At 42.9% G+C, this 14,942-nt stretch overlaps 1 protein-coding gene across 1 annotated transcript in view; it reads left to right on the top strand.

The window, feature by feature from the left end:
* The window catches only part of T265_14036 (hypothetical protein), a gene marked incomplete at both ends in the record, with an annotated part of 31,403 nt that overhangs the window by 13,676 nt on the left and 2,785 nt on the right, over positions 1–14,942 (top strand). The window contains one exon of the mRNA XM_009171744.1: positions 8,998–9,094. Coding sequence (XP_009170008.1) covers positions 8,998–9,094 — 97 coding nt within the window. The remainder of the gene's footprint in view (positions 1–8,997; positions 9,095–14,942) is intronic.

The following is a 14,942-nucleotide window of genomic DNA, read 5'->3' as shown; positions in this document are numbered from 1 at the left end:
GAATTTTGTCTGATGCGTGTGGGCGTATGTTAGTGAATTACCTTTCAACCTTTCCTATTCCCTTTCCTCTTTACACTATCCGCAGGCGTGAACATTTTTTTATAAAAAAAACTACTACTGCCGCTTAATTTACAGTTCGTGTCGAAATCCATCACCGTTTTCTGATTCGGTGGACGTGGCAGTCACATGGTAGGTGTTTCCTCGCACAAATCCCGTAATCTTCAAACTTCACAGTTCATCCACAGTTCTATGGCGCTCTACTATGACACCCTTGTCACTGCAGAACAGTTGGAGTGTGGCGTCCATCACCTTAAATGTCACCGATGGTCTTGATTTCAAGGTGTGTTTAATCGATCACTGTGCCCTGTATACATTATTTCTGACTGTTTGCTTCCGGGATTTCCTTTCCTACTCATTCGGTCTTTTATTTTCTTCTGTTTTGCTGCACTTCTTGCTGCACCTCTTTGTTTCCTTCGCTGCTGTTCGTGATTGCATTCTGTCGTTTCCTCAACGCGACGGATTGGCAAATTACGTTAGTGGGTTTAGTGAATTCTCGTTTCTCTTGGCGAGGTGTGTGGGAAACCGTGGAGTCATCTTGACCAATCGTCTCATTAGGGAGCGACTCCTAAATTTAGTAATCTGTCTGGGTTTGTCACTCGGGACTCGTGTCACGTGAAGCCTTAATTCAGCCCTTTTTTGAAGTCACAAATAAACGATCCACTGTGCCCTACTGTGCCCTTCTTTGATATCTTTCTTCTTTCTTAAAAAATTTTTTGTCCACCTGTATGTTTTCTTTATTGCTTTCCTGATTTTTCCGTGCAGTGCTTGTTCCAGCACCAAACGCGGCATGGCTGACAGGATAGCTGTTTTGTGGTAGGTTTGCACCAGTTTACAATCAGTGTATTTAGTGAAAATCAGCTACTCTGGGAATCGGAAAGTTCTACGATTGGCATTCCCGGTATGTGGAACATGGTCACAGTCCCAATGAGCGATTCCGGAGACTCTGCTTACAAGGTGTGTACAATCTGGATTCCTACCACTTATAATTCTGGCTGATTGGGAATTTGTCGCACGTACATCGCGTTCTAATCGATTTCTTTTTTTTTAAATAATTGTCATACAGTAACGAGGAATGGTTGATCTATGGATTAGGAAACTCTCTGTTAATAACCTCAAAAATCGAATAACAATTTCCAGACAAAGTTCGTGGACTGGCTTCATTGAACATTCCTTCAGCACAGTCTTTATCTTGTAGCCGTTTAAAGAAAAACCTGGCAGCTCCGTCTCAGGGCTTAGAGTAGCGAACTACGTATCCCCTCCAATAGAGAGGTTGGACAATTCTGTCTCCTCAGAAAATAACCACAAACAGCGGCGTTAGTGGTGACAGTGATGCTTGACCGCCCTACAACCAAAAATTCTGTTTGGTCATATTTAAAGCCCCAGGTTGTACCAACAGCTACCTGCATGAAGTGCTTCCATCGCCACGCGGTGTTGCTACCTCGGACGGTTTCATTACAATTTGAGACGGTGTCTTTTTCCTTTGTTCGACCCTGTATACGGAGAATTCGGAGGCTCTTCAATCATTGTGGGAAACTTGCGGTTTCCGTAATCCTTTGTTTGAATCAGCCCCTAAATAATGGAGGATAACACAACTTCTATAACTTATATATGGATTTCGAGTGGCCTAGTGGCTGAAGACTATGGTGCCAAGCCTGTTGAGTATGCTAAATCGCTACCGCTTCTTTCCTCTATCTCGTCTTCTCATCTTTCCTTTGCCAAAATTCTTCCATGTGCACCGAGGTATTCTAGTCCTGCGAAGAGATGCGAGCCTCTTCTGTCATTTTTTTGAAATAGTTTAGTGTAACGGATGATAGAACCCTATTTTCGGGTGCTGAATGAATCTTTCGGAAGTTTGTTCTCCACTCATGTGTAGAATTTTTTCAAAATAGGTTAATTCTGGACAAACATAATTGTTCTTGTTCTTACCCTACAGCGCCTGCAAGGCCGTCCAACATGGGAGCGAAAACAAGTTCACAGTCGCTTGGTATTGCCACTTTCTCCATACCGTACTTATCGATTAACTTTTCTCCTAGTGAAAATGAGCGCCTGTGGCAATCATCATTGCCTGGTGTGGATAGAAACACATTGACAGGACAGTGGGAAATGGTGATGGTCCAGATTGCGTACAATGGAACGACATCGGACTACAAGGTGTGCATTCGTGTGATTGACTCACACTCACTTAGGACGAGTAGCAGCGTCCCAATTGCACAAAGTCGTTGTCAACCTTGGGTGCCATCGGCTGCATTTGACAGTTTTAAAAGCATACCAGGCTGTTGTTGGTATTGTCCTCGACAACTTCTTGTAATTCTTCATCTCAGCAGATGAATCTATACTGATATTTAGTATCGCTAAATTGTTTTTTCCTTCAGGTTTCCTTCGAATTTTTTACACATTGGTACCATACTGTACAACTGTAGCCCGTTAGGTTTTCCTATTAACTCTCGTTCAGCCTTGGTTAAGGATTTTTGAACCCGTATCAGATCTTTTTTCCATGATCGTATGATTTAACGCTTGTGACAGACAACTCGTAGGAATGAGCCTGGTCACAAAATTATCCCCGCTGATTAGTGTTGTTACCAGGAGACATATACTGCTTATCCAATTGCAGCTCCATGTTTTTTTTAAAAAAACCTTGTATATACACGACCGTGCACTTCCGGTAGCCCCGTCAGATTTCTTCCAAAACTGCATGGTGTGAGTTTTCGCTTCTCAGCTTCATAAGGTGACACAATTTCACAGTGTAATCTCCGGTTGGCTTTACCTAATCCGGATGACCCCACCTCAAGGCCCCTTGGGGTATTCGAAATCTCTGCTGACAATTGTATCTATGCACGTATGTGGGTGTGTGATATAGACGGTTTTGTGAGTGGCGTTCATATAAATGTGTATTGACTGCGCCGCCGGTCAAAGGGGAAGTGTTGACCATATTTCCGGCTGGAGTTTTAGGCTTATTAGATTCAGACCACTCTTTCTCCCCAGCTGTACGGATTTCTAAGTGAACCAGACGAAATATCCTATTCAGATTTTCTACTCAAAATGAAACGGTGGCCTTGTTACCAGGTTTTAAGCACAGCCCTCAGTCCAGAGTTTAAAATTTTGAATGTAGCTGGCTTTTCAAATGTTGCGCGCATCTTCACTATCCTCCTCTTCAACTCTCAATTTGCCTAAACTTTCCTGGAAAGTGCTTTACATTAAGACCAGATAATACCGTGCCATTTTTACCCTTCAGCGCATGCATGGCCATTCAACGTGGAGGCGAAAACAAGTTTGCCGTCACTTGGTACTATCTTTCTTCCTGTGTCACATTTATCGATTAACTTTCCCCCTAGTGAAAATGAGCGTCTGTGGCAGTCATCACTGCCGCGCGCGGATAGAAGTACCTTTGCAAAACATTGGCATATGGCCATGATCGAGATTGCGGACAACGGAACAACGTCCGACTACAAGGTATGCATTCGAAGGGTTGACTCACTCAATCTAGCCACATAATGGTCTACGTGTCACAAAACTCGGGTCTGATTATCTGAATCTTTGTAGCCCAGCTTTCGGAATGGACACACCTCTGTCACAGTTTACTTGATTGAATTTCTTTCATTCAGTTAATTTTACTTCCCAATCAACTGGTATCTAGAAGACAAAACTTCTTCGATCTACTAGATAATCCACTTTTTTTCCACTGACTTCTCATTAAAGAATTAGTCGAGTCTAATTACCACAAAACCCTCGCAACCCTCGAGGGCCATCTGCCTACTGTAACCGCTTTGAAGGTCTGCGTCAGCCTACAGTTGTGATCGTCTTATAATGGGCTCTCTCTTTTTCTGGTAACACCAGTCAGGACATTCGTCTCCGGTATTACCAGCCGCACCCATTCTTCACTAAGCGAGCCTGAATGTTATGTTTATGTACATTAATTGGAAAACAGATTATGATTTACAACAAACCTTTGAGTGTTCTTTTTCGCCGGGTTTTTTTGCCAAGTTATCTCGGAAATCAATTTTCAAGATGCGGTTAGACCTCGAAAAGCCCGTCAGGTACCGCAGAGAGACGGGATACGCGACCCTTTAGCCAGCGCCTTTACCGTTTCTCTGAGTTCCACACCTATGCAATACTGCGCGAAAGCTAGGATGGCCCTCCTGATCTCCATTTTTATCACACGGTTTTCTTTCTTCAATAGAAACAACAGTTTGGTAGTTGAATCCTCTATTCCTCACTCCTGTCTCCGAATCTTGTACGTTAATATACTTCAAAGTCGCTTAAACATAGGTTGTCTGTGGACCGTCCTTCTTTGTCTTGCTTTGGACCCTTCCTCCCATGTTTTCTTCCCTTTCCGATAGTTTTTTTTGTAATTTTCGGAATAAGATTTGATGGCTATCCATAACCTTTGCGAAAATCATATTATCCGAACCAGGTCTTGCACCACCAATTCACAGCAGCAACTTGCCAAAAGTGACGCTGATGATGATGATGAGTTTGCTGTCACTTGGTAAGTACAACCTTTCCAAACCTAGCGCACATTCTAGCAAAAACAAGCGTTTGTGGACTAGTGTCAATGGGGATTCGAATTCACCGTCCACTTCACTCTGGAAATCGGTCAGTGTGGAACTTTTTCGTCCGGGACAAGCGGATTACAAGGTGTGTTCCGCATTTTCAACCAAAAAAAAAACAGTTGAGCCACTGGGTGTGGTGAGAATTTCTCTGATCATTTGCTTTTCCAACCTAATAGTTCCTGCATAAATCTTAGTAAGGCATTCTTGATGAGTTTCTAGCAAGGAACAAACTATGCTTTTGTTACTTGTCTCCTTTTCTGACTAATACTCTAAAGTTCCACGATTTTCTGGTGTCCGTCTAGTGACATCCATTCTTGATTGCTGATTTTCCGGATCGTGTCAGTCAATGTAAGGTGCTACGTTTCATTGCCTTTTCTATTTCTTCTGACACATTAGAAATACCATAATGGGATTAAATGAACAACGATGAAATCGGATAAGTCCACAAAGCCTGATGTCTTCATTCATGCTCCCACTTGACTGCGTTAGCGTAGTCACTAACAATGTGATTTCTGGGTTCCAGAGATTCGTGGTTACCAATTTTTGGACTGTTTTGACGATACCGATTCGAGTCTTTAGTTGCCCTTCACGAATGACGTTTGCATCCTCAACATGGTTTGGGTCCAAGATACACTTTCAATCTTATGTAGTACACCCTGGAGTCGCTGTAGATGTGGTCGTTGATAAAGAGCCTAGGTGTAGCAGATGTTAGCGTCCAGGATGTTTTCTGGAGTTGGCTGTCCTATCGATCACGTCTTTTGGAACAAATTACCTGAACATAATCAGTGCTGCTGACTTGAGTTGTATCGTCTCCGTTTTCAAACTATCTTTTCTCTTTACTTCTTTCACTTTATCTAGTTAGTTCATTAGTTAACCGTGGAGTCCCGCTGCATTCCCATTAGATATATGCTTTCGAACGTGTCTAGATCTTGTACGACTGCACAACGTGGATCGGAAAATGAGTTTGCCTTGACGTGGTGAGTCTTGGAACAATCCAATCCATATGATTTGTAGTGCAAATACGCGGCTGTGGAAATCTCATCAGACGTTTTCAGACACATTATGGATGTCTGCTTTAATCAACCTGGAACCGACACAGACGGATTACAAGGTGTGTATGTGGTCTGCGATACACTTTTTTTCGTAGAATTCCATTTCACTTTGGATCTCTGATAGTACCTAATGCGAATACTGTGTGCACAGGACCACTTCTCGGGACCAGTCGAATTAGATCGCTTTACATCCTATTTGCAATTTCGTTTTCACTGCAAATGATTTCTAAAACACCACTACCTTGCCACATGCTGTTTTAATCGCAAAGCTTCATGTCTGACATCGACCTCCTAATGTGGAATTCGGCTTGCGTAGTGCAGATTTCATTTTTCCGATCTGGTGAAAATCATTCTAACAATCTTTACGCGTTATCTGGTTTCGAACCTAGCCCGTCTGCTGCTCCGACACAATCCACACCAATACTGAATGCTGCCTGCTGATAAAATTATCATCCATTTCACTCCTACGAAGTGTACTTTACGTTGGTAGTGTTGGTTCAACCACGCCCCATTTCAGTTTTACTCAGACCTCTCTATGTAACACTAGTGCTGACAGGAATCAGATGTGAACTTAATTATCCCTTCACGTCGCTGTGAGACACGTTTAGTTTTTCTCGGCATAGGTCGGTGTGATTGACCTCAACGGTTATAATTGACACACGCCAGTTTACGCATGTGCCGACTTTTCGGCTGTGAAACATAAAACGATCGTCGGCTTTTTTGTATTCACTTAGGACACCCCTCGGTATTTAGGGTCATTTAGGGTCACTACTTTTTCGTCCTTTCGAACGGTTCAATTTTTCCCGTAGACAGCTCATCTCTGGGTTCACAAAGGACTGGGCTTGTATTCGAAGTGAATACACATTCTACCATTTTGTTATCAAAAGCAACACATCTGTTTGGTATTTTATGACCACATCTTATCAGCAGCGAGAACAAAACTTCGTAACATAACTTTTTCATCCATCTGTCAGGACATTGTTCCTAACCAGAAGTCCCTGTTGACGTAGACGTAATGCACAACTCATAAGGTTGCTGTAAGCTCGTCGACAGTCCACGACCGGTTTCGCTCTCCTTTAGGCTCATCAGGTAGGCGCAGTCCCCGAATTTCCCTCAACCCTATGTTCTACTTGAACCCGAATTGCACCAAATTTTACTTCTACACTCATTTGCATACCAATTTGGTTCTGACATGAGACTCACCTGAAACCCAGCTGCATATCTCGCTTGTGCTGTTTCCGAGCAACTGAATGTTCTGCACCTGACCGCCTCACGTTTCATTTTGTACGATATTCGAGATATCGCGATACTCTGTTCAGATGTAATGCACTACTCATAAGGTTTCTGAACACCATAAACTGGATCTTCAGCTGGGTTCCGGTTGAGTCTCTTGTCAAAACCAAATTGGTATGCAAATGAGTTTATTTGGTCGTTGGTATCTTGATTTCTTGCATCATTCCTGTTGGTTTGAGCTCCGTACGTAGACTCGGTGTTCCAAATTTGCCTTCTGTTTTGGATAACTTCCGTTCCCAAGCAGTTATGCGGACTTTGTTATTCCTTAATCCAGCAGAACGGTCTCTCTTTCATACTAGGACTTCTTGACACCTTTTGTAGGATCTCGCGATCTGATGCCCACTGCGATCTAACAGTAATCCTCAACTGTCTTGACAGTACTTCCCAAGATTCAAAGAGCATGTCTATTCTATGTGATCGGAACGGGCTGAGAAAATACAGCGCCCCTCTTCAGGGAAGGCTCTAAATGGACCTTCCTACTGAAATGCGGTCCTTCCTAAAGCCGATTAGGATCCAGTTTCCCGTCCTCTTCCTCCCCAGGGGGGAGATCACATTGGCAATATCTTATTGGTTTTGAGTTCCTGATCAATGGTTATACGAAAACAGTGGATGTAACTGACATGGTTGGTCACTTCTTGGTATATTGTCTTGTTAACAACATATAAAGTGCAATATGGGTTGAGGGTAATTTCCCAATAATTTCCTCCCAGCCTACATCCCCCCTAACACAGCTATCCTCTTTTTTTGTTCCTATCTGAGTAACGTCCTCCACAGTGTCTCATGATGCAGGTCAGGCAGTTCAATGCACTGGGTTGTATCCCATTCACAAACCCACTCGACCGTCGGATGTATTGAGTAGGTCCCGGAGTCCTAATTGAAAGTTTCATGATATCCTATCACAAGTTGTTAAAGTCATCGACATTCAAGTTTCTTTAACTGAAATACAGATGGTATTGGATATCGCTTATGCTGTCCATCCACTGAAGTGAATAGACATTCCGGACTTCTACCAGGGTGGACAATATTCATCGAGCTACCCAGGCCTAGATAAATTCCGGCACAGGACTTTTAGAAACTTATCCGCGTTTACGTGGCCTGATTTCCCATGTCTAATTTATACTCGCTTGTATCCAGTGCGCTGTGAGGAGAGCTTTAATTGAGTTAATACCTATACCCTTATTCTCCGGTTCAATATGTCCACTTGCAGTAAGTTTAGTCTTTTCCGAATCTAGGCGGGCCGTCCAGAGAATTAACAGAATGGCTGCAGCAAATAACTACTTCAGCATAGGGTCTTCTGTATAAATCCCAATCAGCCTTGAAATCTGTAGAACTTTTATTGCGCAACTTCCGTATTGTCAATTACAATCAACTGCAAGATTATACATACAGGCTCAGGAGCAACCATAGCCACACAGCTTCTAGCTTACTATCACGCTGCGGATTTTTGTACTACTGCGAACTACGAATTTCATAGTCAGTCGAATAAACAGCCTTCGCCTTGCTAGATAAACCAACCTATGCGCAGTAACCTTACTGGGTGCGCACCTTGCGATACACATGCATTCCTGTTCAGGTCACCACAATATAATCTGGTTATAGACGAAGTAGTAGATTAGAATCAATCATTTACTTCGTGTAATCCATGCGTAAACTACTGGTTCAAATGGAGTGCAACGCGTGTCAGAAGTGGCTTGCGGTTTCTATACATTGAGTGGGATTTTTCTATTATACCGTTGTACGTTACTGAGTCCAAGTTGGTTTCTCTTTCTGTTTCACTTTTCAACTACCCGCGAAGTTCCAGCCCGAATTTCCTGTATGTGTCGGTTGTTCATTCTTCCTTCTCTCATTTTTCCTCTTTATTTCAACCTTTCCCCTTCCAACACAACCTTCTAGACCGATCATATGTGAACATATCGATATTCCTGCTTTCATTTGTAGGTCTTGTACTGTGGCTTCACATCGCCCAACGGACGATGAGTTTGCCGTCCTTTGGTAGGTTCTTTGGGAGAGGGTTATTTAACCAATTTATTGTCGATCTCCAGTAAAAACAAACGTCTGTGGACCAGCGATTCCGTGCACGATGGTGTTTGGAACACAGCGCTCGTTGATTTGCTCAATCCCGTTGCTTCCGACTATAAGGTGTGTAAACACGGTATAATTTGCATGAGCAGCTTGTATTTTTCTTTGTGATGTTGATCTTAAGTAATTAAGTGAGTAGTATCCTGACATCAGATGCTTTGGGCAGGCATCTTAGTCATCTTTCTGATGATATCTCAGCAGTTTCTGTTCGTATTTGTAGAACTTGGAAGGGGACATTGACTTTAACGTGAAGAACTATTACTATTATTGAATGCGTATTTCGGATATATATTGCCTAAAGTCTTTGGAGCATAAAAACTGGGTTCATCAGTGAATTTCTTTTGGTTGTCGTAGCAGTAGATTTTGCACACATACTTTAACATTTTCTTATATCTCGGTACAAGTGAGCCGAATGGGTATTCGTGGTGTCGTCACGCTAGACCCCCGAATTTCCTTGACCTCGGGCTCTTTCATTTTTCAATAGATTTCATTATCAATCTAGACTACTTGGTAGGCGGCCAGAGGGTTTCGTGCAGTCGACTCATCCATGCTGAAACCCAGCATGAATACACATTCCGCCACGAGTGCACTCGTTGAAGGTCAAAGTATTGGATGTCTCGTGAATACTGTCATGTCTGGAACTAGCTTGTAAAGCAGTCATAATATAGATATCTTCCTTCTACGCATTCACGGCGACTGAGCATGCTTTCCGCCTTGGCATTTCCTATCTTCTTTCCTTCTTCTCGTCGTCTTGCCTACCTTCTGGATGGTTATCATTGTGCACCATTTTTCAGTTCGTGTACAGGTTTGAACGGACATCAGCGTTCTGGGGAGTTCTCTATTATCTGGTAGGTTGTCACTGAACCTTAACGCAGCGGTTAAAGTAAAAATACCATTATATGGACGTCGGAACCAGCTCCTATTGTTTCCGAGGGGAACCAGTGGATGACCGCTAACGTTGACCTTTCCGATCATCTTGGTCAGTCAGACTACAAGGTGCGTTTCAATGGAGGGCTACATTTGAATCTACATGTCTTTTGTCATTACTTCTGGAACTCTAGTTTTTAGGGCGGTTCGTTGACCCAAGTCGTCGCTTTTGCTGTGCTCTGCAAGCTTTTCTTGGTGTGGAGATAATTAGCTAGCATATACCGAATGACCAAACAATGTACCCGTTATTTGCCAGGTCAGACATGGGAGACACTCACCAGTTGAGCACCGTTTGGACAAGATGAACTCCTGCACTCTGGATAAAAGGATAGTGGTTGAACTGGAGCGACAGCGTTTAGGGTCAGATAGGAATTCACGTGAATGTTGAAGAGTACGTATGAAGGCTCGATGGAAAAGCCGGACAACAGTAGTAGCGGCTTCTAAAGTTTATACTTTCCGTAGGGGATGAACTTTATGAGTTTCTTGTTATTATCGCCGAACTGGTTATTTTTATCTTGGGCTGTCAGATTATATGTTTATTATGGTATTCCTTTCTTCAAAGTTTACGACATCGATTCCCGACTTGTTGTTTCCGCTTACCAGATTTCTTGTGGTTATGACGTGCTTTATTGCTAGACAGCTGAGACGCCTATCAAGTATCGAATAAGTCTTATATTCAAGCTTTACGTTTTTTTTTTGGAGCTCTTCGACGCGTTGGGCTATTTTGTGTGACTGGATTGCTTGGAGCTTTCTTTCCTTCGATTCTTCCTTTTCTATTCTCTCGCGAATACCATGTGCGTTTCAGCTAACAAGTATCGAATCTTATATTCAAGCTTTACGTTTTTTTTTGGAGCTCTTCGACGCGTTGGGCTATTTTGTGTGACTGGATTGCTTGGAGCTTTCTTTCCTTCGATTCTTCCTTTTCTATTCTCTCGCGAATACCATGTGCGTTTCAGCTAACATTAATCGTCAACTGTTCCACAGTTCATGTTCAGGTTCCAACGGTCAGCATCTTGGTGGGGAGTTTTCAGTTACGTGGTAGGTTGCACTTCCTTACATTTTCCCCGGTCTCAGTAAAAATACCCTTATTTGGAAATCTGTCTCAGTGGGACCGAACCTCGTCACCATCGGGTCCAATCCGTGGCTGACAGCCAGTATTGACCTGTCAAGCTACTCTGGCCAAGCCGACTACAAGGTATGCTTGAGGATTCATTCTTGTTTTCTAATTAGGAGAACGCCGGTAGCGCCGGTGACACAGATAACCGGTGATTGGTTTACTAATGTCGGTATTTTAATTGAAAATGTTTCATCGCCAGTCCAGATGACATCATCCGTACAGCGCTAAGAAGTGGGGTGTGACATTTGTGTCAGTGGTTATGCTTCTTCACGACCTATGATGTCCTCTCGATTTGCAATGAAACCCTTGTACTTAGATTGCCTAGCTCAGTGAATAGCTTCATGACCATCTGTTTTTCCGTGTTCTGTTCAGATAGCGAATGTTCATGAGCGAATATAGATCTTGCAAATATGTGACTCTTTCATTTGTTGATTAGGAGGGGCAGTTGTTTCACTCCAGCAAGAGCACTCTCTTCCAGCTTCACTTCTACCATAATTCCAAACACACGAATCTCGCTCCACACTCAATGCCGAATATTTCCCTTCATTTCGGTTACAACCTGAACACTTAATTTGAAGCGGTTACTCTCTTATTCTCAACTTGACTCCGAAGTACTTTGTTTGTGTATGTTGGCTGTACTTATTCCTTCTTCTTTTCCAACTACTAATAACTTCCACGGCATTTTTCTTGCTCTCGTCGCATACTCTGCTCACAACGCGTTTGTATTTCAGTTCTTGCATTTCAATGAAAAAAGGCCTGGATGGCGATACTTCAGTCCTATGGTATGCTCGGCAGCTGATTGACTAATTGGCTCACTCCTTTTTTAGTGAAAACAAAGGTCTGTTTAGGTCAACCCCTGGTATTATAGGTTGGAGCACAGCCATCGTGGATCTCAGCGGAGCATCTTCCGACTACAAGGTAGGATTGGCTGTGCCGGTTTTTGCGCAGACATTAACAGAAATTTCAGTTTGAATACAGTTTCTTAGATTGCGCAGTAGTTCCCGACAGTTCTCAAAGATGGTTATGTTGCAGATCAATCAGATCCCCAACGAGCCGCCTTGCTCATTACGCCTCACAAGTTTAACTTCACTGCTTGACCTCCAGTGTCTTATTTCTCAAAGTGCGTATGATACCTCACGAATGCCAAACACTGATGCTAAAATTCTCTATATACTTTCTTCTGGGGTGTGAATTACGTCTCCACGGGTTTGACTGCGTTTTGCACATTTCTTGGCTTCAAAACTGTTTCCAGTGTTGCTCAAGCCAACACCCTTGCTTCCTCCATTCTACCCCGTCCTTCTTGTTCAGTGTAGTTTGAGTCTTCATTTCCTTTCCGTCTGTCCAGATCTTGTAGGTCCCGGTTGGATCCTGAAACCAAAGAACTGGGCTTGTTTTGGTAGGACTGATCCTTGTTTATACTAACTTCGCTTCATGTTCAGTGGTAGCAAGTCACTTTGGAGTTCGACCACAACACATTCTGGTCTCGTTGATGGCTGGAATATCGTTTTCGTTGGTCTTGCTAATAGTGAAAACGATTTTAAGGTATTTCATCACTTCTAGGTTTCAGTTAACTTTTTTGGCTCCCATGATTCTTCCTAGTGAGTAGCACTTAGTTTAAGACATTTTGATATTTCCATTTGTGCCCATGATTTATTGCTTTTGCTGGAATAGAACAGCACACCTATTACCAAGAGACTGTTAGACTTTGTTGTGTTTATCTCATTCCAACCCGAGTTGACTCTTGCTCAGCTCAGGCCACGACGTCTTATCCACGTCACTTTACCTAGAATGGACATTAAATTTATGCTTTGGATACTGCTTGTACGTCCCAACATACTTGCTGGATTCGCTCTGATATTGTTAGAATCCAATAACAAGAAGATAAAACTTGGTAGTTGATGTTTCGGATGTCTTGTTAGAATCCAATAACAAGAAGATAACCCATTCATAAAACTTGGTAGTTGATGTTTCGGATGTGCTAACCATACTAGCCCCGTAGCTGGATAGCTGCTAGACTACATGGGGTGCAGATAGATTCCACAGTTTGCAGGGCAAAGCCTACCGAGATCGATATGAAACTTAGCTCAGCTCTGATGTAGGTGTCTTTCAAGTTTAAGTGAGCCTATCTCTCTTTTGGTTGTCCAAATGATCCCCCTAGAATTGGACAAATGAATGGATATTCTGACAATCACATGCTTTTTAAAGCAATCTATACGGGTAACTCAGCAATGATTAGATGACCAATAGGAGCCCACAGATGAATATACATCAAACGGTGTTCATACTGTACTTGAGCGACTTGTTTCTCATCAGCGTTTGAAAAGAGTAAAGTAACTGCTGTTATTTTGATCTAAGGATAGAGTTCAGTTACAGGTACTTTACGTACTTTACTCAGTAGAAGAATACACATAGGCCCTTTAACATTGAGATGCACACGAAGGTGGATTATATATTCCTGCACGGATTTGAGCCTCATCTGCCTTATTTGGCTTTTTCACTGAAGCCTACTGTGACCTTGCACGTCGAACGGGCTGTACATTTAAGTCGCTAAACTCAGGGCATACGATAATGTGTCCATCGTATGCTTCCACCAATACTTCCTAACCAGGATTCTGTGCACTTCTCGTCAAGTAGCCTAACTACGTTTTACCACTCAAAGACAACTCGCACCCGGGTAGCAAACCGGTGCGCCGTAAGGTCAGCCTAGCCATGCAACCCTTTGAAATTGCAGCGTGTAGTATGGTAGATATTCGATCAAAACACTCAGCTCGATCGACTTATTCCAGCAACGGAGATATTCAAGTTATCCAGTTGTCTAACTTCAACTGGTAACAATGGTTAGAGGTAGAATGTCGTAAAAGTGTAGTTAGAAGTTAGAATGTAATTTTCACGCATTTAGATGGGTTTCTTTAAGTGGGAAGCTTCAGCTAGACGGCATGACGTGATATCGCCTGGGTTGGAACCATAGACTGAAACGTGGTATGGACGTGGCTACTTTGCTCCAAACCTCGTCATTTAAAATTACTAATTGTCTGACGTGACAAGGTCCCAAATAGCGCCTGGCTATACGTTCGAGCTTTCGTGTGCATATCAATGTTGAAGAACCCATGCGTGAACTATGCGAATGAATATGAAGGCAGCTCAGTCTCAAAGTCCAGCATCGAATAATTGAGCGTTCCCAACTGTTAATTTGGGTCCAACAGCAAGATGTCCAAGTTCTAATTTACTCAGAACCAGTAGATCCGCACCTTTAATCTATTCGGTGGTACCATTTTAATGGGGATTTTATCCTGCAAGTGAAGTTATTCTGTGCTAAAAAGCCGAGGAACATTGTACAGCTCTTCCATCCTCGTCAATAGTCATTGGCAGTGCATAGATCGCGAAACTGTGGGAAGTTTCGGACTCATCGTCTTCAGATTAGTAGTGCATGGTGGTATTTCTCTGACACGAGCTGCTCAGAAAGTAAAACAACCCATAATTTGCCTGGGCCTTCCTCTTGTTGGTCGTCGTTACTCGAGGAGCCAGTCGGCATGTAAAATCCCTTGACTGAAGAAGGGTTGACTCTATATCATTCCTAAGTGAGATTTACTTACATTGTTGATCAGCCGCTTGTAGTCGAACGGTAGGATTTTATCCTGCAAGTGAAGTTATTCTGTGCTAAAAAGCCGAGGAACATTGTACAGCTCTTCCATCCTCGTCAATAGTCATTGGCAGTGCATAGATCGCGAAACTGTGGGAAGTTTCGGACTCATCGTCTTCAGATTAGTAGTGCATGGTGGTATTTCTCTGACACGAGCTGCTCAGAAAGTAAAACAACCCATAATTTGCCTGGGCCTTCCTCTTGTTGGTCGTCGTTACTCGAGG

The sequence above is a fragment of the Opisthorchis viverrini genome (assembly GCF_000715545.1).
Source record: "Opisthorchis viverrini unplaced genomic scaffold opera_v5_137, whole genome shotgun sequence".
NCBI lineage: Eukaryota > Metazoa > Platyhelminthes > Trematoda > Opisthorchiida > Opisthorchiidae > Opisthorchis > Opisthorchis viverrini.
The sequence above is the reverse complement of the archived record's forward strand: the minus strand, read 5'-3'. Positions and strand labels throughout refer to the sequence as shown.